The sequence below is a fragment of the Saccopteryx leptura genome, chromosome 3 (assembly GCF_036850995.1).
Source record: "Saccopteryx leptura isolate mSacLep1 chromosome 3, mSacLep1_pri_phased_curated, whole genome shotgun sequence".
NCBI lineage: Eukaryota > Metazoa > Chordata > Mammalia > Chiroptera > Emballonuridae > Saccopteryx > Saccopteryx leptura.
In genome coordinates, this window is record NC_089505.1 from 289,427,626 (window position 1) to 289,453,192 (window position 25,567).

At 39.5% G+C, this 25,567-nt stretch overlaps 1 protein-coding gene across 2 annotated transcripts in view; it reads left to right on the forward strand.

Moving 5' to 3' along the window:
- The window catches only part of ASXL2 (ASXL transcriptional regulator 2), a 115,982-nt gene that overhangs the window by 75,169 nt on the left and 15,246 nt on the right, over positions 1-25,567 (forward strand). For both annotated transcript variants that reach the window (XM_066378710.1, XM_066378711.1), the window contains 5 exons: positions 5,432-5,547; positions 6,695-6,827; positions 8,258-8,401; positions 19,469-19,632; positions 24,316-24,412. In XM_066378710.1, the coding sequence (XP_066234807.1) occupies positions 5,432-5,547; positions 6,695-6,827; positions 8,258-8,401; positions 19,469-19,632; positions 24,316-24,412 (654 nt within the window). The remainder of the gene's footprint in view (positions 1-5,431; positions 5,548-6,694; positions 6,828-8,257; positions 8,402-19,468; positions 19,633-24,315; positions 24,413-25,567) is intronic.

The following is a 25,567-nucleotide window of genomic DNA, read 5'->3' on the forward strand; positions in this document are numbered from 1 at the left end:
AGATGTTCTTCACTGGTGGATACTGGAATCTTTATGATTTATTTAGTTAAGTTTGCTTTGAGATATGTTTATTATTTCATTTGTTAGAAAGGGCTTTTGCCTTAAGGCAGTGGTTCTCAAAGTGTGCGCCAGGGTGCACTGGTGCACCCTAGAAGATTTCCAGGTCCACCCAATGGTATTCCAGAGAAATATGTGCCCATATATATAAATAAATATTTACTCTATTATACCATTTCATTATGGAAATACCGCTCTTTTTGTTAACACATCATTATTATATTTATTATTAACACATCATTATATTATTTTTAGATAAATATACCCAAATAAAATGAATAGATTTCTCAAAAAGAAGCATTATATTAAAGAATCTGATTCTGAAAGTGAGCAAAAGTTAAGTGTAAATAAAATAGGACTTGAAGGCTGACGGGCAGAATTTATTTATAGCATTTTCCATCACCTAACACTGAATAATACGATTGTGTTAGAAACCCATTCATGGAAGCTTCAAGTGATTTTGGTTTCACATTAGCAGAAGAACTGGCAGCTATATCCACTGATTGTGAATTGATGATTAAACTTAAGGAATTGTCTCTTAAAGCCTTTTGGATTTCTATAAAAGAAGAATATGTGGCAATACCTTAAAAAGCTGTGAACATTTTACTATAATTTTCAACATCCTATTTATGTGAATTAGGATTTTCTACCCTCAACACAAGAGTAAAAAGAAAGGAATTCTTCAATGTATTGATGAGGCAATGAGAGTTTACCTTTCAAATATATGCCCAAACGTTGAAGAAATTGCTAGGACACATCAGGTTCATGTTTCTCATAAACACAAGAATGGAAAAACTTAACACATTTGCACCAGGTCCTGCTGAATTTACTAAATCTTACTAAGAATGTATCTATATATATAAAAAGATGACTTTTTTGTCATTAAAAAAAAAAAATGTCGGCCCTGGCCGGTTGCTCAGCGGTAGAGCGTCGGCCTGGTGTGCGGGGGACCCGGGTTCGATTCCCGGCCAGGGCACATAGGAGAAGCACCCATTTGCTTCTCCAACCCCACCCCTCCTTCCTCTCTGTCTCTCTCTTCCCCTCCCGTAGCCAAGGCTCCATTGGAGCAAAGATGGCCCAGGCACTGGGGATGGCTCCTTGGCCTCTGCCCCAGGCGCTAGAGTGGCTCTGGTCGCGACAGAGCGACGCCCCAGAGGGGTAGAGCATCGCCCCCTGGTGGGCAGAGCGTTGCCCCTGGTCAGGGGCGTGCCGGGTGGATCCCGGTCGGGCGCATGCGGGAGTCTGTCTGACTGTCTCTCCCCATTTCCAGCTTCAGAAAAATACCAAAAAAAAAAATGTCTAACCCCTGTTTATGAATTCTAAAAAGCATAACTCAAAAAATGTAACATGCCCTGGCCGGTTGGCTCAGCGGTAGAGCGTCGGCCTAGCGTGCGGAGGACCCGGGTTCGATTCCCGGCCAGGGCACACAGGAGAAGCGCCCATTTGCTTCTCCACCCCTCCGCTGCGCTTTCCTCTCTGTCTCTCTCTTCCCCTCCCGCAGCCAAGGCTCCATTGGAGCAAGATGGCCCGGGCGCTGGGGATGGCTCTGTGGCCTCTGCCTCAGGCGCTAGAGTGGCTCTGGTCGCAACATGGCGACGCCCAGGATGGGCAGAGCATCGCCCCCTGGTGGGCAGAGCTTCGCCCCTGGTGGGCGTGCCGGGTGGATCCCGGTCGGGCGCATGCAAGGAGTCTGTCAGACTGTCTCTCCCTGTTTCCAGCTTCAGAAAAATGGAAAAAAAAAAAAAAATGTAACATGGCCCTGGCTGGTTGGCTCAATGGTAGAGCGTCGGCCTGGCATGCAGAAGTCCCGGGTTCAATTCCCAGCCAGGGCACACAAGAGAAGCGCCCATCTGCTTCTCCACCCCTCCCCCTCTCCTTCCTCTCTGTCTCTCTCTTCCCCTCCCGCAGCCGAGGCTCCATTTGAGCAAAGATGGCCCGGGCACTGGGGATGGCTCCTTGGCCTCTGCCCCAGGCGCTGGAGTGGCTCTGGTTCCGGCAAAGCGACGCCCCGGAGGGGCAGAGCAGCGACCCCTGGTGGGCAGAGGTTCGCCCCCTGGTGGGCATGCTGGGTGGATCCCGTCCGGCGCATGCGGGAGTCTGTCTGACTGTCTCTCCCCGTTGCTAGCTTCAGAAAAATACAAAAAAAAAAAAAAAGTAACATAATGTTTTTTGAAGTCAGAATAAATTTGTCATATTTCTTTTAATTACCATAAAAGCACACTTGGACTTTATATTTTTTCTTTAATATTTGACTTAATTATTATAACATTTCTCAGAAATTTGTATATAGTGCGCCTACAATTATTTGTAGGATTTTAAATGTGCCCCAACTTCAAAAAGTTTGAGAACCACTGCCTTAAGGACACATTCCAAGCATTTTTGCCATGGCATTTACAGATAGCTTTGTTATCTTCTTTTCCAGGCTTCAAAGTAGAATTCTTATATTTTCTAATGGGGTTTGGTAATTTTCTGTTTATATTTAGGCAGTATTTGAAGCAGATAAGGAAATGTTTACTTTCAGATTTATGCAAACCATTAAAAAATGAAATAAACATAGTTAAATATTAATAGTTTTAAACTTTATTATTATGTCCCTTTGAAAACATTAAATAGCAAGGATGTGGAGAAATTCAAAATCTTATACATTCCTGGTAGAATTGTTAGAAAAGTGTGTTCATTTTGGTAAACAATCTGGCAGTTTCTTAAAAAATTAATGTACACTTACAGAAGACCCAGCAGTTCCACTTTTAGGAATGAACCCAGGAGAATTGAAAACATGTTCAATACAATATCTCCCTAAACAAATGTTCTTTATATCATTGTAATGACCAAAAAAGTGGAAATAACTCAAATGAACATTAGCTATGAAAAAAAAGTGACTTAATGCATACAATGGAATAGTATCCAGTGATAAAAAGTAATGAAGTATTGATACATGTTCTAACATGGATGAACCTTCAAAATATGCTAAGTGAAAAAAGCCATCACGCAAGAGCACATATTTTATGATTCCATTTATATGAAATGCCCAGAATAGGAAAATGCATAGAGACAGAAAGTAGATTAGTTGTTGCCTAGTACTAAAAACATAGCATACAGTTGAGAAAGAGGAGTGACAGATAACTCATACACGGTTTTTTTCAGTAGATAATGAAATTGTTTTATGATGGTCACACAACTTTACAAATATATTAAAAGCCTTTGAATTGTGTGATGTACAAATTATATCTCAGTAAAGCTGTTATTTTTAAAAACAGATCAACCTCTGCATGCACTGAGGATATGGTTTCTTGTTGTTCAGCCATCTCGGGAATTATCCAACTTGATTGATCAGTTGAGAGACAGGAAGGAAGAGAGATGAGAAGCATCAACTCATAGTTGTGGCACTTTAATTGTTCGTTGATTGCTTTCTCGTGTGCTTTGACCAGGGTGGATGGGTGCTCCAACTGAGCCAGTGAGCCCTTGCTCAAGCCAGCAATCTTTGTGTTCAAGCCAGCAACCATAGGGTCATGTCTGTGATCCCATGCGGACAAGCTGGTGAGCCCATGCTCAAGCTGGCAACCTTGGGGTTTTGAACCTGGGTCCTCAACATCCCAGGTTGATACTCTATCTACTGGGCTACCACCTGGTCAGGGTACAATGAACATTTTTTAATGTCCCTCTTACTGTATTGTTCGTTCTTCCTCACATATAAATCATCATAAGGGTTGGGATGCAAAGCTAAAGCTACCTACATATGTCATCTTAATATTGCCCATTTTTGTCCTCTTTAAGTGTTATCTACTGTGTATTTTCTTAGAATGTCTAAGAGTCCATTGAAATGCTGTATTCCAAAACTTGTGTATTCCAGTGAACAGTGCTTCTGCATTTTATATTGTACTTTATGGGATCTTAAAGCTCTTTAGCCCGTACAACATGGAATGCCATTTTGCTATCAAACTTTTTCATTCCAACTGCTATGAAAGGAGATGGGATTAGTAAACATACGTTCTTCAAAGTCATCACTAGCAGTAGTGATTATTTTACTATTTTTATTATTAAGAGGTCTGAATGAACAATTTATCTTTTATAAATAATACACTGTTGAACTTTATAAAACCATAAATATCAATTGTTCTTTTTTTTTTTTTTTTTTGTATTTTTCCGAAGCTGGAAACGGGGAGGCAGTCAGACAGACTCCTGCATGCACCTGACCGGGATCCACCCGGCATGCCTACCAGGGGGCGATGCTCTGCCCATCTTAGGGCATCGCTCTGCCGCAATCAGAGCCATTCTAGCACCTGAGGCAGAGGCCACAGGGCCATCCTCAGCGCCCCGGCAAACTTTGCTCCAGTGGAGCCTTGGCTGCGGAAGGGGAAGAGAGAGACAGAGGAAGGAGTGGAGAAGCAGTTGGGTGCTTCTCCTGTGTGCCCTGGCCAGGAATCGAACCTGGGACTCCTGCACGCCAGGCCGACGCTCTACCACTGAGCCAACTGGCCAGGGCCCAATTGTTCTTTATTACAAGAGGTATAGGCTCTTGAAGAGGAAGACCGTCATTCACATAAGACTAAGATTTGGCTAAACTCTCAGGTATAAAATAGCTAGTAATGAGGCAGAGAGTGGTTACATTTTGTAAATCTACCTTGTTCCGTTAGAGAAATCTTAAAGTGCCCTCTCAACACTGGTAGGCCTAATATTATTGATTTAAGAAAGATATAGGAATAACAATATTAAAACTATGGTAGAGGTTTGTTTGGTGTTTTTTTGTTTGTTTGTTTGTTTTTAGGAAGAGAGGCATTGATTTGCTATTCCACCTGCTTATGTATTCATTGGTTGATTCTTGTATGTACCCTGACCAGGAATCAAACCCACAACCCTGGCATATCAGGATGATGCTCCAACCACCTGAGCTATTTGGCCAGGGCTGTGGTAGAGATTTTGAGGTGGAATGGCCTTACTGCCTTTATTTAAAAAATAGGAAAAACTGGGATCCATTCTATCAATCCAGGCTTCATCCACTGTATCATGTTAGACTCTTAAAGGATTTACATACTGTCCAAAAGGCTCTAGAATCTTTTCTAAGGTTTTCTAATTTGGTGACTAATGGTTTATATTCTGCTTCCTACTTCTTCAGTCATTTCTACTGAAAAATTAAAGAATGAAAAGTGATGAATACTAACACCCACCCCTTCCCCATCCTATCATCCTTCACTAGAACTTTCTGAGGAAATTAACTGAAAAGGGAGGCTGTTTGCCGTAGAGCTCCAAAAAGAAGATCCTTTCCAAAAGTGTTTGGTCACAGTTCTTAATACAGGTAGCAGCATATGATTGGGGAAGGAATGGTGCTTGATATCAGCTCTGATAACGAAATTTTCATTGTTATTTTTCCCCCTAGTATCGTCTAGACTGTCACAGCCATCCTCTCCCCAGTCAGGCTGCCCATCACCCACCATTCCAGCAGGTAAAGTCATTTCTCCATCACAGAAGCACAGCAAGAAGGCACTAAAGCAGGTAATCAAGCTAGTCTGTGTTTATCAGAAGTATAATCTCCTACTTTAAAAATGCATGACTCTGGCCTGACCTGTGGTGGTACAGTGAATAAAACGATATTAGAGTACTGAGAGGTTGCCGGTTCAAAACCCTGGCCTTGCCTGGTCAAGGCACATACAAGAAGCAACTACTATGGGTTGATTCTTCCCATTCCTTCCTCCTTTCTTGCTTTAAAGTCAATAAATAAAATCTTAAAAAAAAAAAAAAATGACTCTGAGAACCATTGAAAATTTCCTGAAAGGGCCTTTATATCCTTTTTTATCACTTTAATTTGTTTATAATTTTCTAAGAGGTTTTTCAGATTATGAGTAGGTGTTGAATTTTTCTGTTTTGTTTTATGCAGCATTTATTGAGGTAATCTGGTAGCTTTTCTTTTTAAATCTAGTAACATACAGAATCCCATGACTAGATTTTTAAATTTTAATCTAGACTTAGCTTTCTGAAATAAACTAGATGTTTGTTATATATTTTTAAGTATATTATGGAATTTTCTTAAGATTTTTAGCGTGGATTTTGTTCTTAGTGATCCATTTCACCTGATTTTTTCAAACATTGGCATAAAGTTGTATATAGTATTTTTATGTCTTTTTTCTTTATTAGTGTTGTTCATTTATTCTGTATCTTTTTTCCCAATGCTAATTGCTACAATTTGTCTATTTTATTAGTCTTTTCAAAGAGTTTGCTTTCAAATGTTTTGAAATGCAAATGACCAGTAAATATAAACTCACTAGTAATTAAGGAAACATTAAAATAGTAGACTACTTTTATCCTTAGATTGGTATAAAAGTCTTAATTATATCAAGTTTTGGCAAGTGTATAGAAAAATGGCTACTTATAGTTTGCTGATAGAATATAAATTGTTATAGTTACTTGGAGAAAAATTTTGTAGTATTTATTAAAATCTTAAATACACATACTTCATAACTAAAGCAGTTGAACATTTTGGGAAAATATGTACATACATACATACACACAAAAACAAAAATATTGTGTTAAAGTTTGTAGTAGCAAAATCTTGTAGGCTCTTTACCACTTAAAAAGAAGTCATTTACTTTTTATTATTAAAAACTGATTTTTTTGTTTATTATAGTCAGTTTTCTTTTTATAGGCTCTAAAACAGCAACAGCAGAAGAAGCAGCAGCAGCAGCAGCAATGCAGGCCAAGCATGTCCATCTCCTCTAGTCAACATCTCTCTCTGAAGTCTGTCAAAGCAGCCAGTGACTCTGTAACTGCCAAACCTGGTAGGCACATGGGGTGTCTTTTCAATTGAAGTTTTTTTAATTGAATATATTGGGGTGACATTGGTTAATAAAATTATATAGGTTTCAGGGGTACACTTGTAAAATACATCATCTATCTGTATATTATATTGTGTGTTCACATCAAGTCTCCCATCACCATTTATTCTCCTTTAACTTCTCCTACTTCCCTCCACTCTCCTTTCCCTCAGGTGATCACCATACTGTTGTTTTGTCTATGAGGTTTTTTTTTATTTTTTCTTAATCCCTTTATCAATGGAAGTTCCTTTTTCTAGTATATTTGTGTTGATTTACTAATTTGTATGCTATATCACTTATTTTAAAAATTTTGTATGTATATATGTATCTCTGTATCTATTTTGTATTTTTCTGAAGTGATAAGTAGGAATGCAGATAGATAGACTCCTGCATGCGCCTAACTGGGATCCACCCATCATGCCCACTAGGGGGCAATGCTCTGCCCATCTGGGGCATTGCTCCGTTGCAACCAGAACCATTCTAGCACCTGAGGTGGAGGCTATGGAGCCATCCTCAGTGCCCAGGCCAACTTTGCTCCAGGGGAGCCTTGGCTGCAAAAGGGGAAGAGAGAGAAAGGAGAGGGGAAAGGATGGAGAAGCAGCAGGGCACCTCTCCTGTGTACCCTGGCTGGGAATTGAACCCAGAACTTCCACATACCGGGTTGATGCTCCACCACTGAGCTAGCCGGCCACAGCTAAAATTCTTGTATTTATTTACATAATCCTTGTACTGCCAAATCATTGATTTAAATCATTCCAGGGTAAGTGGAAATTTTATGCAAAATTACGCAGTTACTTAAAAAATACATCAGTAGGATTTGTATGTTAAAATGAGATCTATGACTAACTTAACTTCGAAGATGTCTTACTTAAAAATATTTGGAAGCCTCCAGTCAAAAACCTTAGAAAGCTGATGTTTTCAAAAGATACTCAAACTCTGTATCAGTTTTCTCCTTTAAAAATAAAAGGTTTTACTAGGAATACATGCTACTTTTGAGTTTCCATTGGACATATTATAGGCCTTCAGATTTTTTGTTGATACTTGTTTTGTTTTTAATCTAAATTGGTCTGGATACAGATTTTTTGTTTTATTACACAATTCAGTTTGATGCCAGCTGATTATATGTGCCTGCCATATTTAAACTGGGGCTTGCAAAACTTTGCATTTATGTTATGAAGGAAATTTACCACTAGAAACAAATAATGTGCTAAGTGGAAGAAGTAGTTTTTACTTTCCTTTTTGAGGCTTAATTCTCATACCCAAAACGCATTTGCAAGGTCACATTGCCTCATATGTAGCTACTTTTATTTAGCGTTGAATGAATTAATTGTTTGTTTAGTTGATTTCTATCTAAAACCTTAATGTCACCAGTCTTGTATATATTTTCTCCCTAGTAATATGGGAAGGAAAGCAATCTGATGGACAGTCAAGCATCCCCCAGAATTCAAACTCTAGCTTTTCTTCTTCGGTTAAAGTGGAAACTTCTTTGCTAGGTTTGGGGAAGAAGTCATTCCAAAGGTCTGACAGACTCCACACAAGTAAGTTAATTTACAAAGACTTCATTTCTTTGTAGATTATTTTTAAAATCAGTTTATAAGTTCCATGTCTGAAATTCATAGCTGTCTGGCTTACTTGTTACTTCCTGTTCACCTGCAAGGACTTGACTGTGTTCATGTTCTTCCTGTCCTATCCTTACCAAAACTATTCAGAGTAAGATCTGGTATTAGCCATTTTGTAGTTTATTTCTTTTTCTGATAATAAATTGCTTTGTCCAGCACATTATTTGGTTTTTTCCCTAACTGCACAGAAAGTAGAAGGATTTATAATTACACATGGCAAACTGAACCTTTTTTCCTGCTCCCTCTGAATTCCACTAAAATGAGAATATGGAAATATAAAAGTTTAAATCTATAAGGGTGAAGAACACAAGAGAGACAATAAATGGGCAGGCAGTGCCAACAGTTTTGAAAGATGAAAACTGAATAGGGTTTTTCACAGAGCTGAGGAGCAGATGCTAGTAATAAGCCAGCTAGCTAAGGCTATAGAATACCAGAAAGGTTCCAGAATTAGAGAGATCATGTATTACAGTAGAGAGGGTGAGGCATGGGTTTGAAAAGAAGAACATTCTTTAAAAGTTAGTAAGAAGCAGTTGAATGCCTCACCCTAGTAGGACACAGGAGTTTTATTTTGAAGTGAAATTAAACTATACAGGTCTAAATTTCAGAGATGCTACACATAGTGGAGGGCAGACAATGAGGCCATGTTTGAAATTAGGGCTGTTAAACAAAATACGAATACTGGATAATGATCCTCCTGCTTGGCTGCCAAATTACTAGTAGTGAGGCATATTTCTACTGCCACTAGTTCCTCCTCAGCTGTGCTGCAGCAGGAGATAGGTGGATTGGTAACTAAAGAAATGGAATAACCTCGATTTCTTCAGGCAGATATATAGATTCCCTGCTAAACTGAGTCATCTTGGTCACACTTCTGCGGTGCTCTCCAGTCTATAAAACCCACCCATTGCATTCAGTTTTCCGTCAACTTTTTAAAAATGTCTGTCTTTAATAATAATTACTAAGGATCACCTTTGAAGAAAGCCTCCATTGTGTGAGAGAGTATATGAAATATAGACTCAGTCTGACCAGGCAGTGGCACAGTGGATAGAGCATTGGACTGGGTTGCAGAGGACCCAAGTTCGAAACCCCAAGGTCACCGGCTTGAATGCGAGCTCACCAGCTTGAGCGAGGATTCACTGGCTTGAGCGTGGGATCCTATACGTGACCCCATGGTCACTGACTTGAGCCCAGAGGTTGCTGGCTTGAAGCCCAAGGTCATTGGCTTGAGCAAGGGGTCACTCGCTCTGCTCTAGCCCCACCCCCACCCCACCCCCACCCCCGGTCAAGGCACATATGAGAAAGCAATCACTGAACAATTAAGGAGCTTGCAACAAAGAGTTGATGCTTCTCATCTCTCTCACTTCCTGTCTGTCCCTATCTGACTCTCTTTCTGTCTCTGTCAAAAAAAGAAAAAATAAATATAGACTCAAAAGAAACAAACTAACTTTATTTTATTCATTTATTTTTACTTATTTATTTAATTGAATTTATTGGGGTAACAGTGGATAATAAAATTATAGGATTCAGGTATACAATTCTATATAAAACAAGTTTTAACACTGTAATAGCCACAAAAAGAAATAAAAGATGATATTGCACCTGATTACTGTATTAAATATCAGAGAGTAAACAGACTTCTAGGATGTTAAATAATGTGGTAGTGGAAATAAATTATAATAGAAAAACATTCAAAGTAAAGAAATTTCCCAGTGTAGAAGTCTAAGGAGAAAGGAGGTAAGAAAATGGAAAAATAAACTTAGGCTGTTCGATGTCTTAAATAGTAGGACCGTCAGAAATAAAAAACAGACCCGACCAGTGGTGGTGGGTGGATAGTGTCGACATGGGATGTTGTGGTCACAGGTTCCAAACCCTGAGGGTGAGTTCATCTGGCTTGAGTGCTGGTGCACCAGCTTGAGTGTGGGATCATCAACATGATCTCAGGGTTGCTGGCTTGAGCCCAAAGGTCACTGACTTGAAGCCCAAGGTTGCTGTCTTGAGTAAAGGGTCACTAGCTTGGCTTGAGTCCCTAGTCAAGGCACATATGAGAAGCAATCGATGAAAAACGAAAGTGATACAACTTTTATCTCCCTTCCTGTCTCTCTCTCTCTCTCTCAAAATAAAATAAAATAAAATAAAACCCAGAAATTGGAAGGAAGGTAAATAATAAGTAGAAATAACATAAGAGAGATCTATAGAATTGAAAGTCACAGTTTTCAAACTGGAAGTACATAATTGATGTCAAGAAACATGAATAAAAAGAAACATATTCCAAGGCACATTTTAAAAATTTTCAAAACATCTGGGATAATGAGATGATTTGTAAAAAAGCCCCCAGAAAGATAAAAAATTCTTATATATAAAGATTCAAAAATTAGAATCACAGACATCTCAGAAGCAGCATAGGAACTAAAAGGTCGTGCAGCAATGCAGACATAATTCCAAGGGAAAGTTCTACTCTCTTTTATATATTCTAGACCCCTTCCAAATTATGAAGTTGGAGAATAGAACTTTGGACAACCTCTTTATAAAAATATGGTTTGATTCTAGGTGTGATTATAAATTGGTGTATTCTTCCTAGAGATAGTATCTGCCATGAACTGAATATGCCCTTTGGTTATTAATTCTACTGCTAAAGGTTTAAAATATTTATTTATTAAACAAATTCTTACAGAAGATACACTAACATGCTAGGCACTGGTTCAGGGCTCTGGAGACATGTCAGTGAACGGAACAAAGTTTCTTCTTGGGCCTATATTTAACTTCAGTTCATTTAAAGTCACAATTTTAGTATCTATATTAAATAGAAGTAGAAATATGGATGTACAAAATAGAGAAATTATGTACTGAAAATTTCCAAATTTAGGAAATAGTAACCATTTTGAAAAGAAGGTGACCCTGGCCGGTTGGCTCAGTGGTAGAGCATCAGCCTGGCGTGCGGGAGTCCCGGGTTCGATTCCCGGCCAGGGCACACAGGAGAAGCGCCCATCTGCTTCTCCACCCCTCCCCCTCTCCTTCCTCTCTGTCTCTCTCTTCCCCTCCCGCAGCCAAGGCTCCATTGGAGCAAAGTTGGCCGGGCGCTGAGGATGGCTCCATGGCCTCTGCCTCAGGCGCTAGAATGGTCCTGGTTGCAATAGAGCAACATCCCAGATGGGCAGAGCATCGCCCCTTGGTGGGCATGCCGGGTGGATCCCGGTTGGGCGCATGCGGGAGTCTGTCTAACTGCCTCCCCGTTTCCAAATTCAGAAAAAAAAAAAAAGAAAGAAGGCATGGTGGGAGCCTGACCAAGTGGTGGCACAGTGGGTAGAATGCAGGCTCATCCTTCTTGAGCCCAGGGTCACTCGCTTGGGCGTAGGAACATAAACATGACTCCAAGGTCACTGGCACAAGTGGAGCAGCCCCACCCAACCCCCAGTCAAGGCATGTATGAGAAAGCAGTCAGTGAACAACAAAAGGGCCGCAACTATGAGTTGATGCTTCTCATCTGTCTCCCTTCCTCTTTGGCTCTTCTGTCTGTCTCTTAAAAAAAAAAAAAAAAAAAGGGCATGTGTAAAGCCAGTAGCCACGGCCACCATCACAGCCGCCTGGCCAATGCAGGTTCGCATTTGATTTGAACAGATGGTAATAAAACAATGGAGCCAAGAACTGGTGGGCCATTAGCTTTAATCCTAGCTTGCACCGGGCGGGCAAGAAATACACACAGTGGGAAAACACTTCCCTTTCCATTCAGGGCTCCTAAATCCACTGACTTATCCGAGTTTCCTAGAATCAAAGGTTTCTACCTAACCAGCCTTACTCACCTCTGTTCCCCATCCCTTTCTCTCTGTACAAACTGGCTTCTCCTTCAGCACTCAGCCATCTTGGCTGCTTCTCCTCTCCTCCACGTGGCCTTTCTCTGCTCTCCTCTCTAATGCTAATCTCAGAAACCAAGAGAGCAAACTCCCGGTCTGCCCCCATTTTATAGTGTAGAAATCAAAACCTTTAATCCAATATACAAACAAGGAAGTCTCTGATACAAAGTCACTTAGGGTGGGAAAACTAAGCCTTAGGCTATAACGACCCTGCCTGCTTACAGCCTGTCCCCCCCACACAATGCAAACTATAAGCTAGCAAATGTATGTATCATATTTGCAAACTTATTTGACCAACAGCATGATATTATTTAAGTTTGACCTAATGGTCAAAAAGTAGGTGAAAGTTTGTCTTCTTTCATGCAAATAAATATTAAATGAAATAATGGAAATTTATACATTTTGCCACAGTATTTTCAAAACATGAAAGAAGCTATTCATTTTGTGTAAAACATAAATGATAAAACAATTAGGTAATATACATGAAATTATTTTAGTTAATGTTGGTATTTGTTTTAGCTTCAGTAAAATTAATAGTATATCATATATTTTTTACTTCCCAGATTCAATAAGAAGAATAAATAGATCAGATTGCAAGTACAAAATAATAGAATAAGGCAACATAAACTGAAAAAAACTAAGGTCAACTTTACCAAAATTAGAGGACTTAAACTTTAAATTTAAAAATAAGCCACCTTTAAGGTATGTAAAAGTATCCTCAAGGCACTATTTGATCAGAATAATTTACAACTACTTCTCAGTTTCACTTGTTAAAATTTAACTAAAGCTTGATTCTCATGAAAAGGTACACCGTGAATGCAAAATAGTAAAAACTATTCAAGGAATGCTGACACTCCTATGCTATCTATATATATTAAAAAGGGAAGCGCCTGACCAGGTGGTGGCGCAGTGGATAGAGCATCGGACGGGATGCGGAAGGACCCAGGTTCGAGACCCCGAGGTTGCCAGCTTAAGCGCGGGCTCATCTGGTTTGAGCAAGGCTCACCAGCTTGAGCCCAAGGTTGCTGGCTCGAGCAAGGGGTTGCTCAGTCTGCTGAAGGCCCGTGGTCAAGGCACATGTGAGAAGGCAATCAATGAACAACTAAGGTGTCATAACGCACAACGAAAAATGATGCTTCTCATCTCCCGTTCCTGACTATCCCTCTCTCTGACTCTCTCTCTGTGTCTCTGTTTAAAAAAAAAAAAAAAAAAGGAAGCTACAATGTTTCTTTTGGGTCTGTAGAGCCAAGGCAGTGTCATCATCAATGAGTGTCCAGTTAATGAATCATACATACCTTGGAATATGGTGCAGCTTTTTTACAAGAAAAAGGTGAATTTGTAGGTAATAGTTTGGAAAGATGTTCAAAGGATTCAGTGAAAGAAAAAATATTAGTGTGTATACTGATTTCGTTTCTTCAAATAAAAATTCCATTTTTGTTAGGTACACTGGATTTGAATGTAGAAAACTTTACATTTTATATATTTTGGTACTATTCCAATTGGAACATTTACCTTTATCTTTCAAATACTATTTTTATTATCATTTAGTTTGAAAAGTTTTTAATTTTTTAATTATTTCCCCTTTGTTCCATAAGTTATTTTGAAGTTTTAAAAAAACAATTTCCAAATATATAGGGATTTTTATGTCTTTGTTATAAACTTTTAGCTTAAGTTCCTTGTGATCAGAAATCACGCACTGTATAATGCCTGTGCCTCTGAAATACAGTGATAAATAAGACTGAAGCCACATGTCTGGGTTCTAATTCCTGCATGTAATTTAATAGCATACTGTTGGGCAAGTTGCTTACCATATCTGGGCATCAATTTCTTCAACTTTGAAATGGATTCCTACTTCATCGGATTATATGAAAAATAAATGTTAATACTTGCCAAAGTTTAAAATCGTGTCTGGTGCTTAGGAGGCCTATGTAAGTGTTTACCGCTACTGTTATTGACAACTATCTTAGCAAAAAAGTAATCATTTTGATTTTTCTCCAGAACAGAAGTGCTTTATAAAAATTTAGCCCTGATATTTTATATCTGCAGTTAAATAATATTGTCTGACATTTCTGTTCTTTTTTAATCTCACAAATCAGACACTAGACTGTTGTTTTGTACAACAATGTTGATGTAAATTGATCTAAATGTTTACTGTTCTTCATTGTAATTTAACCCATCTTTCTATAATGATTTTCTTTCCTATAGTATACATTTTTAAGAATTTTATTCAGAACAGGTCTCTTGATAGTAAATGGTATCAATTTTTATCTCTAAATATCTTTGTTATCATGTTCATTCCTGATGGAGATTTTGGTATATATACCATTAGAGGTTGATGGTTATTTTCTCTCAACCTTTTATAGCTATTAAACACTTTATTCTGGATTACTTGGTTGTTAAGAAGCTTGCCGTTATTTGTTTTGTTTTCCTTCTTATGAAATCTTTCCCTGGCCCTGGCCGGTTGGCTCAGCGGTAGAGCATTGGCCTGGCGTGCGGGGGACCCGGGTTCGATTCCCGGCCAGGGCACACAAGGAGAAGCGCCCATTTGCTTCTCCACCCCCCCCTCCTTCCTCTCTGTCTCTCTCTTCCCCTCCCGCAGCCAAGGCTCCATTGGAGCAAAGATGGCCCGGGCGCTGGGGATGGCTCCTTGGCCTCTGCCCCAGGCACTAGAGTGGCTCTGGTCGCAGCAGAGCGACGCCCTGGAGGGGCAGAGCATCACCCCCTAGTGGGCAGAGCGTTGCCCCTGGTGGGCGTGCCGGGTGGATCCCGGTCTGGCGCATGCGGGAGTCTGTCTGACTGTCTCTCCCCGTTTCCAGCTTCAGAAAAATACAAAAAAAAAAGAAAGAAATCTTTCCCTTACTTAAGCATACTATCAAGCTATTCTCTTGGTCTTTCATGAGCAGTTTTACTGAGATAAGTCTAGGCATGGATTCCTTTTTATCCTGCTTTAATTATTTATGTTATGCTTCTAGATCAGTGATTTTTCAACCTTTTTGATCTCATAGCACACGTAAACTACAGTGTGTCCGTAAAGTCATGGGGCACTTTTGACCGGTCACAGGGAAGCAACAAAAGACGATAGAAATGTGAAATCTGCACCAAATAAAAGGAAAACCCTCCCAGTTTCTGTAGGATGATGTGACAGCATGTGTGCATGCGCAGATGATGACATAACACCATGTATACAGCAGAGCAGCCCACGGCCATGCCAGTCGAGATGTGACGGTACAGAGGAAAGTTCAGTGTGTTCTGTGACTCGCAAAATTCGAATCCGTGACCAAAGTGCAACGTGAATATTAGTGCGTTTATAATGAAGCGCCACCACATAGGAATAACATTACTCGGTGGGATAAGCAGTTGAAGGAAACCGGCAGTTTGGTGGAGAAACCCCATTCTGGTAGGCCATCAGTCAGTGACGAGTCTGTAGAGGCTATACGGGATAGCTACCTAAGGAGTCCTAAAAAATCTGTGCCTGAGCCCACATCGAACTGCACTGAATAGGTATGAAACTGGGAGTTTTCCTTTTATTTGGTGTAGATTTCACATTCCTGTTGTCTTTTGTTGCTTTCCTGTGACCGGTCAAAAGTGCACCATGACTTTACAGACACATTGTATTTACTATAATTCTCTGTAGCACACCAAATAATATATTTATTGCTGATCTGACAAATAAGAAGTATAATTTTTGATTCATTCACACCAGACAACTATTGTTGAGACTGTTGTCATTTTTTTGACGATCTAAAGGGAAAGAGTTCAGTGCTCTTGAATAGATAGGGATTACATGTTTTAAAAATTCTTATGGCATACCAGTTGAAAATCACTGCTCTAGATCTCGATCTTTTGGTTTGTAGTTTTCTTTCTAATATTTTATTTATTGATTTTTAAAGAGAGAGAAAGGTGGAGGAGGAATGGGAAGCATCAACTCAGAGTAGTTGCTTCTCATATGTGCCTTGACTGGGCAAGCCTGGGGCTTCAAACCAGCAACCACAGCATTCCAGGCTGACAGTTTATCTGCTCTGCCACCCCAGGCCAGGCATTTGTAGTTTTCATCAATTCTCATATATATAGTACTGTCAATTTTTCAAATACTTTTTTCCATTCTATTTTCTCCTTCTGGGTCTTCAATTAAGCATTCATTAGAACTCATTCTATCCTTCATGTTTCTGCTGAAGCACTCAAAATATTTAACCTTATATGTCTTTCTCATATTCTGGGCAAAATGGCTATGTATTCAAGGTTATGATTTCCCTTTTACACTATCTAAACTTTTGTTTAATCTTGTCATAGCATCTGTTTTCAGCAATTTTTATTATAATTTTTAGAACTCTTATTTTTTCAAATCTTTGTGTTTATTCCTAACTACCCCCATCCTTACAATTACATCTTTTATTTTTGAAATCATTTTATACATAGCTATTCCGTATTCTATGTAAGTGACAGTTTTCATGTAGTTCTAGGTCTTAATCTTTTCTTTCTGGTTTCTGCTGACTCTCATAGTAGCATACTGTCTGGTTTGTCAAGATAATCTTTGTAAGGTAGTACTGGATTTTAAATTGTAGGAATTCTATGAGCTTAATTTAAGGGAAATCCTTTCCTCTTAAGAGAGAGTACTTTTGGCCCTGGCCGGTTGGCTCAGCGGTAGAGCGTCGGTCTGGCGTGCAGGTGACCCGGGTTCGATTCCCGGCCAGGGCACATAGGAGAAGCGCCCATTTGCTTCTCCACCCCCCCTCCTTCCTCTCTGTCTCTCTCTTCCCCTCCCGCAGCCAAGGCTCCATTGGAGCAAAGATGGCCCGGGTGCTGGGGATGGCTCCTTGGCCTCTGCCCCAGGCGCTAGAGTGGCTCTGGTCGCGGCAGAACGACGCCCCAGAGGGGCAGAGCATCGCCCCCTGGTGGGCAGAGCGTCGCCCCTGGTGGGTGTGCCGGGTGGATCCCGGTTGGGCGCATGCGGGATTCTGTCTGTCTCTCCCCGTTTCCAGCTTCAGAAAAATACAAAAAAAAAAAAGAGAGTGAGAGAGTACTTTTGCATGTAGTTGGGCCAGAGCCAGAGGTTAACCACATCCAGAATTGTGTAACTTTGTGCAGGTATTTCTAAATGTAGAATTTCTGGATTTTGGATTCCTGTGCATATTAAAATTTTGCTGTATATTATAAAACTTTTCTTCTAATAAGATTATTCTAATTTTAGCCTCACCAGTATTTGAAAGTAGTTTTTGCTTTTTCACTGCATAGTCCTATGACTATATTGCAATATTTGCTGGGTTTGTTTTCTTTAAATTTTAAAGTTTGGTGTTATTTGAAGCATTATTTATATAAATAGCCAACAATAATAACTCTGTGAGTGTGTGTGCGCGCGCGCTGTTTTGATAGGCAAAATATGTTCATGGTTTAACTGGTATTTCTTAGGTATTGATACCTTAGCATCTTTTTTTTTTTTTTTTTTTTTGTATTTTTTCTGAAGCTGGAAATGGGGAGAGACAGTCAGACAGACTCCTGCATGCGCCCGACCGGGATCCACTCGGCACGCCCACCAGGGGGCGATGTTCTGCCCCTCCGGGGCGTTGCTCTGTCGCCTGGGGCAGAGGCCAAGGAGCCATCCCCAGCACCCAGGCCATCTTTGCTCCAATGGAGCCTCAGCTGCAGGAGGGGAAGAGAGAGACAGAGAGGAAGGAGAGGGGGAGGAGTGGAGAAGCAGATGGGCGCTTCTCCTGTGTGCCCTGGCCGGGAATCGAACCTGGGACTTCCGCACACCAGGCCGACGCTCTACCACTGAGCCAACCGGCCAGGGCCCCTTAGCATCTTTTTTTTTTTTTTTTTTTTTTTTGTATTTTTCTGAAGCTGGAAATGGGGAGAGACAGTCAGACAGACTCCCGCATGCGCCCGGGGATCCACCTGGCACGCCCACCAGGGGCGATGCTCTGCCCACCAGGGGGCGATGTTCTGCCCCTCCGGGGCGTCGCTCTGCTGCGACCAGAGCCACTCCAGCGCCTGGGGCAGACGCCAAGGAGCCATCCCCAGCGCCCGGGCCATCTTTGCTCCAATGGAGCCTTGGCTGCGGGAGGGGAAGAGAGAGACAGAGAGGAAGGAGGGGGGGTGGAGAAGCAAATGGGCGCCTGTCCTATGTGCCCCGGCCGGGAATCAAACCCAGGTCCCCCGCATGCCAGGCACGCTGAGCCAACTGGCCAGGGCTCCCTTAGCATCTTTTTATAGTTAATCAGCTATAAACGGTCTATTAATTTCCTTTGCTCATGTTTCTCTTGGTGATACTTGTCTTTTTCCTTTTGATTTACAAATTCACATTTAATATGAATTTTTGGTCATAGCCTTCAGACATTTTGCCTAGTTAGTCATTTGTTTATATAAAAATATATTTTGTGCCTGACCTGTGGTGGCACAGTAGATAAAGCGTCGACCTGGAAATGCTGAGGTCGCCGGTTCAAAACCCTGGGCTTGCCTGGTCAAGGCACATATGGGAGTTGATGCTGCTGCTCCCCCCTTCTCTCTTTCTTTTCTCTCTCTCTCTCTCTCCCTTCTAAAAAAATGAATAAATATATTAAAAATATATATATTTTTTTGTTATTTACATTTTAAAACTTTGTATACTCAAATCCGTCATTATTTGAAAACACTGTAACCTTCTGATTGTGAACAGATTTTCTGAAACTGCTGAGCATTCAATCATAACATTTTTAGGTAACGCAAATTTAGATTGTTGAAAAGCTTCTCATGGGAAGAGAACAAGGGCCTCAGTACAATTTATATATAGATTTGAGTTTTTCTATTTTTTAAGTAAAATTTTGTATATGTATTATTTTTCATAAACTTCCACAGTTCTACTTGGGAAACAATCAAGTCTCATACGTAAAATGTAGTTTTAACATGGCAAATGGTTCACTTTTATAGACCTTGCTCTCTTTTTGCAGAGACGATAAATTATATTCTTTTATGCTTTATGAATAAACAACACTTTCTTTGTCTTAGAAGAAATTTCTAAGAAACTTAAGTGTTACCTTCTTCACAGTGTGATATTTAAAGTACTTACAAGTATAGTTGTTTTTTTCACTGCAGAGCAAGCTGTAGTTGAGATAGAAACAGGAATGTGAAAGAGAATAAAATGATTCTTTCATTCTGTTTTTTGTAGGGCAGATGAAAAGGACTAAATGTGCTGAAATTGATGTTGAAACACCAGACTCCATTCTGGTTAATACAAATCTTCGAGCACTGATCAACAAACATACTTTTTCAGTCCTTCCTGGAGATTGCCAACAGCGATTGCTTTTACTGCTTCCAGAGGTGGATCGACAGGTGCGTCATTTCAATCATAAGCAGTTTTATGATTGAAGCTTACTTCACTCGTTTCGTTTAGAACTTTTTAAGGCTTTTTAAATAACTTTGTATTTGTACTTAAGAGGTGATATTAAAGGTAGTAAACAAAAATAAGAATTTTTTATGTAAGTGTTCTTAATAGGTTGGCCCTGTAAAGTTTATAAAGGAAAAAAACTCTCTTGTCAAAACGTCAGGGTTATAGAATAAAATTTGTCTAGCTATCATAGTAGGATGTAGGCATTCGTAGGATACAGTTCAGGAGGAAGAGTTGTCTTGTTTAAGGCATTGCAGAGAGGTTTTGAATGGATTTTTTGAAGTGATCAAGAATATTTATTATTTTGCTTGGCCTGTGGTGGCGTAGTGGATAAAGTAACAACCTGGAATGCTGAGGTCACCAGTTCAAACCCTGGACTTGCCCAGTCAAGGCACATAATGATAATCAATGAACAACTAAAATGAAGCAACTATGAGTTGATGCTTCTCGTTCCACTGCTCTCCCTTGCCTCTGTAAAATCAACAGATCTTTTAAAAAAGGAATATTATTTTTATTTCTATGTTAAATTTTATAAATAAATATTTATTGCTTTCATTATAAAGAACTTATAAAACCCAATATAAATTACACTTTTTTTTAAAAAAAAAAAAAGGTTTTTTTTAGGTCTTGTGTTTTATGCCCTTAAATAAAATTCTGTGATTTTTTTTTTTTTTTTAAAACCAGGACAGGAAATCCAAAATCTGTAATAAAAAGAAGACTCTTAAAACCTTTTGGCAAGATCTCATAGCATCACAAACCAAGTCAATATACAGATTGGGTGAAATATTTTGACCTGTGATATTTTTACTTTTAATAATATGTAGAGGATTTTCACAAGATGATAATAAAATAAGCAGCCTCATAGAAAAATGAGCAAATGACAGGAATTAGCATTTTATAGATGACAAATATAAATATTCAATAAACGTGCAAAAAGATGCACAACATTCTAGTACACAGGATAAAGGGAATTTTTACCATTTCAAACTCATTAGGTTGGCAAAAATTAAATAGAATATTAACATCTCCTGTTTGCTGGGTAAAAGGTACACTCAAATATTTCTAGTAAAAATGTGAATTGTTTTAGCCTTTTTAGAAAATAATAGTCATACCTTGTGATACGAGCAGACCAACATACAAATTTTTTAAGATATGAGCTGCGACTCTGTCCGTATTTTTGTTCGAGATCAAAGCAAAATTCCGAGATACGAGTTGTGATTCGGGAAGCTGCCACTAGTTGACGTGTTGGCGTACGGGTCCAGTATCAGCAGCACAACACCAGCATCTCGTTCTTTCTCACATGTTACCCACAGAATCAAGTTGAATTTCGTGCACTCATACTTGCATCATTTTTGCATTTTTTCTAACTTTTTTGTGTGCTATCATGGGGCCGAAGAATGTGAGTGTAAAGGACAGTAGTGAGAAGAAGAAGAGAATGATGCTGATAGAAGTAACGCAAGAAATAATAGAAAAATATGAGCGTGGTGTACGAGTGATTAACTGGCAAGGCTGTATGACCGCAATACATCTACAATTTGTACCATCCTTAAACAAAAGGATGCCATCAAAAGCGCAAATCCAGCAAAAGGAACTACAATTCTGTCCCAGTTAAGGACAAATATCCATGAAGAAATGGAGAAGCTTCTGCTGGTGCGGGTGAAAGAGAAAGAGCTGGCAGGAGATACAGTGACGGATACTGTAATATGCAAAAAGGCACGTATTATTTACAGCAACTTGAAGAAGAAAGAACCGTCAACCTCAAAAGAGGCAGCAGAAGATACATTTAAGGCAAGTCACGGCTGGTTTGAAAATTTCAAGAAGAGATCTGGCATCCACTTGGTGGTGAGGCATGGTGAAGCTGCAAGTGCTGACGTTAAGGCAGCTGAGGAGTACATCGCACGTTTTGCTGCGCTTATCGCAAAGGAAGGCTACATCCCCCAACATGTTTTCAACTATGACGAAACAGGATTGTTTTGGGAAAAAATGCCCCGGAGGACTTTAATCATCTCAGAGGAGAAGAAGCTGCCAGGCCATAAACCCATGAAGGACCATCTGACCCCCTTGCATTTTGTGCAAATGCTAGCAGTGACTGTAAAGTAAAGCCACTGATAGTGTATCGTTTTGAAAATCCTTGAGCCTTTAAGACTCACAAGATTCTTAAAGAAAAACTGCAGATTATGAGGCGTGCCAATGCTAGGGCATGGATTACACAGCAGTTTTTTATTAAATGGGTAAATCTTGTCTTTGATCCTGCAGTGAAGAAATATCTTCAAGAAAATAAACTCCCAATGAAAACATTACTAATCCTTGATAATGCTCCAGCCCACCCACCTGGTCTTGAAGATGACATTCTCAATGAGTTCAAATTCATGAAAGTCCTCTACCTCCCTCCCAACACGACTTCAATCTTGCAACCTATGGATCAGCAGGTCATTTCCAACTTTAAAAAGCTTTACACAAAGCACTTGTTCCGCCGCTGCTTTGAGGTGACTGAGAATACAATTCTAACCCCTCAAGGATTTTGGAAAGATCACTACAACATTGTGATATGTTTACACATTATTGAATTGGCATGGGAAGAGGTTACAAGAAGAACCTTGAACTCAGCATGGTAAAGGTTATGGCCTGATGTTGTTGCAGACAGGGACTTCAAAGGATTCGAACCAGAGACTGAGGTAGAAGCGTTGGAGGAAATTGTGTCCCTCGGAAAGTCGATGGGTTTGGAGGTAGATGAGGGTGACGTAAACAAGCTTGTCAAGGAACATGAGGAAGAATTCTCAACTGAGGAGTTGAAGGAGCTACAGATGATGCAACATACGGAGTTTCTGTAAGAGATTAGTAGTGAGGAGGAGGTAGAGTCGGAGGAAGTGATTTCTACAAGTGAAATTAAAGACATGCCGGCAATGTGAGAGAAGCTTTCTTGTTTCATTGAAAAGAAACACCCAGAAAAAGTTTCAACGGATTGTGCTTCAGTGCTTTTTAATGACACTTGTTTGTTACATTTCCGTAACATTTTAAAAGGCAGGCAAAAGCAAACCTCTTTGGATAGATTTTTATTCAAAAGTCCTGCAAGTGAAAGTGCCGCCAAAAAGGCAAAAATAGGTGATGATTAAATGAAAAATATGTAATGTTAAGCTTAGGTTAAGTTTAAAGTTAAGAAAGTGCTTTTTTTTTACAATCAAGTTTTTCTGGTTTCATTTTTAAGTAAAAGTGCAGTTTTAGTTTACATTTAGTGTTAAGAAAGTGCAGTTTAGGTTTACGTGTCTACAGTACCTGCATCCCTTCCTCCATCCCTCCCTCCTCCTCCGCCATTCACCTCCGTTAGCCACACTCGCCTGTCTCCAAGGTAAGAATACAGTACTAAATAACACTTTTTTTTCTTTTATTTCATATATTTTATTATGCATTGGTAAAGTATACATGTGTGTTTCTTAATTAAATACATGTCTTTTTTTATAATTTAGGATGGTTTGGGGATGTTTCACAGGGCTGGAACGGATTAAATCTATTTCAGTTATTTTAAATGGGAGGAATTTGTTTGATATACAAGTTGACTGACTTACGAGCTCGGTTACAGAGTGAATTAAACTCGTATCTCAAGGTACCTCTGTATCTAGTTACACACAAATATTTCTTTGCTCTCAGAACCTATCCCTTAGAAATAAGCCCTGGCCAGTTGGCTCAGTGGTAGAGCATTGGCCTGGCGTGCAGTAGTCCCGGGTTCGACTCCCAGCCAGGGCACATAGGAGAAGCGTCCATCTGCTTCTCCACCCCCCCCCCCCCCTTCCTCTCTGTTTCTCTCTTCCCCTCCCACAGCCAAGGCTCCATTGGAGTAGCAATTGCCCGGGCGCTGAGGATGGCTCTGTGGCCTCTGCCTCAGGCACTGGAATGGCTCTGATTGCGGCAGAGTGATGCCCCAAGATGGGCAGAGCATCGCCCCCTGGTGGGCGTGCTGGGTGGATCCCGGTCAGGCGCATACAGGAGTCTGTCTGACTGCCTCCCCATTTCCAACTTCAGAAAAATACAAAAGAAAAATAAATAAATAAAATAAAAAAATAAAAAAAGATATAAAACTCTCATATATTTATCTTTATCAAAGTACTTAGTATAGCTTTGTTGATTATGGATAACAAAGTACAATATATTAATAGGAAATTGTTAAGTGAATTGAGGTACATTATACAGTGAAATAATATGCAGGTATTACAAAGGTACTAAAATTATGCCCGCTGATTTGGAGAGACTTCCCCAGTGTATTACATGAGCCAAGTAAGATTCAGAGCAGTGTATGTAACTTAGTCACAGTTTTTATAAAACAGATAACAAACCTCTCAGAAGAAAAACTCTTACGTATTTGTTTGCAGATGATTTTTTTTTAGTATAAATCAATGGGGCATAGAATTGAAATGAGAGGAAAAAGAGAAAAGAGGTAAAGAGGAAATATATTTATTAGGAAAAAGATTACATTATAACAGAAATATCCATAATAAGCAGCATGGTATGAGATAGTCATCTTTCTGTAAAATTGAACATACATGCATTCTTTTCTATAAAGAAAAGAAAGTCAACTTCTACATGCTACATTTAGCTTTCTTTGTAAGTTTTCTTTTGCTTATTCTTTGACTCAGGTTGGTCCAGATGGTCTGATGAAGTTAAATGGCTCAGCCCTTAACAATGAGTTCTTCACTTCTGCAGCCCAAGGCTGGAAGGAAAGACTCTCAGAAGGTAAGTGTTCAGCCTTAATTTCCTAATGTGGGTGCATACTTGGAGCCACTATGAGATGTGTTGGCAACTCTGCGCCTCAATGGATGTTTGAACAGTTTTGTAAGGCAAAGGACAGTATGTTTCCATAGGGTAGGACACCTAGCCTTTGTAAAATACATTGCAAGACTTTTTTTTCATCCTGAGCCTGTGTAAACAGGTTTGGCTCCAGACGAAATCTAACAATATGTTTCTTTTAAGGATTTAAAGTCACCTGGGAAACTGTAAAGGTACATTTGTTTAGGCCGTTATTTCTAAAGATTCTAATTAATTCTAGATTAATTCCTAGGAATAAAATTTAATAAGCTCCATAAAAGTACAGTGTCAAATTAGAGTTATTTCATGGCACTATGAATTATGGTTTGGTAAGCAGTGAGACAAGCTTTTTATTACTGTCCAACCTTAGTAAAACCAACAGTAAAAAGAATCACTAAGAACTTTAAAAAAACACACAAACTGTTTTATTGAAAAATGTTTACGTACTATAAAACTCACCTGTTGGAAGTGTACATTTCAGTGCATTCAGAGCATTTTAATAAATAAAGATTATGGCTGATTCCTGGCCAGATAGTTTGGTTGGTTGGAGCATCATCCCAGAGCGCAGAAATTGCAATTTGATCCCCAGTCGGGGCACACACAGAAACAGATCTATGTTTCTCTCTCTCTCTCCCTCCCTTTCTCTCTCACTAAAGTCAATAAATTTAAAAAAATTTTTAGAAGGATGATTGAGAATTGCTGATTTGTCATGTAAGCCTTGTTTCTGATTATGATCTAACAGTTACCAGTAATAAATTATGAAGTGTAAAAGTGACTGATTGCTTTTGCACAGCATGTACTATCTATTAGTCATATTAGCAGTTTTATTTTTATTAATTTGAGAGATACAAAAACATATTAGCAGTTCTTTTTTAATTTTTATTTATTTATTTTTGAGAAAAAGGAAAGGAGGGAGAGAGATCAAGATAAAGAGAAATACCCATCTGTTCGTGGCTGTGCCCTGACTGGGGATTGAACCCACAACCTTTGCATTTTGGGACAACAGTCTGACCAACCAAGCTATCCAGCCATTTGTTCTGTTAATTTTTCCATTGATTTGAGAGACAGAGAAGCATAAACTCA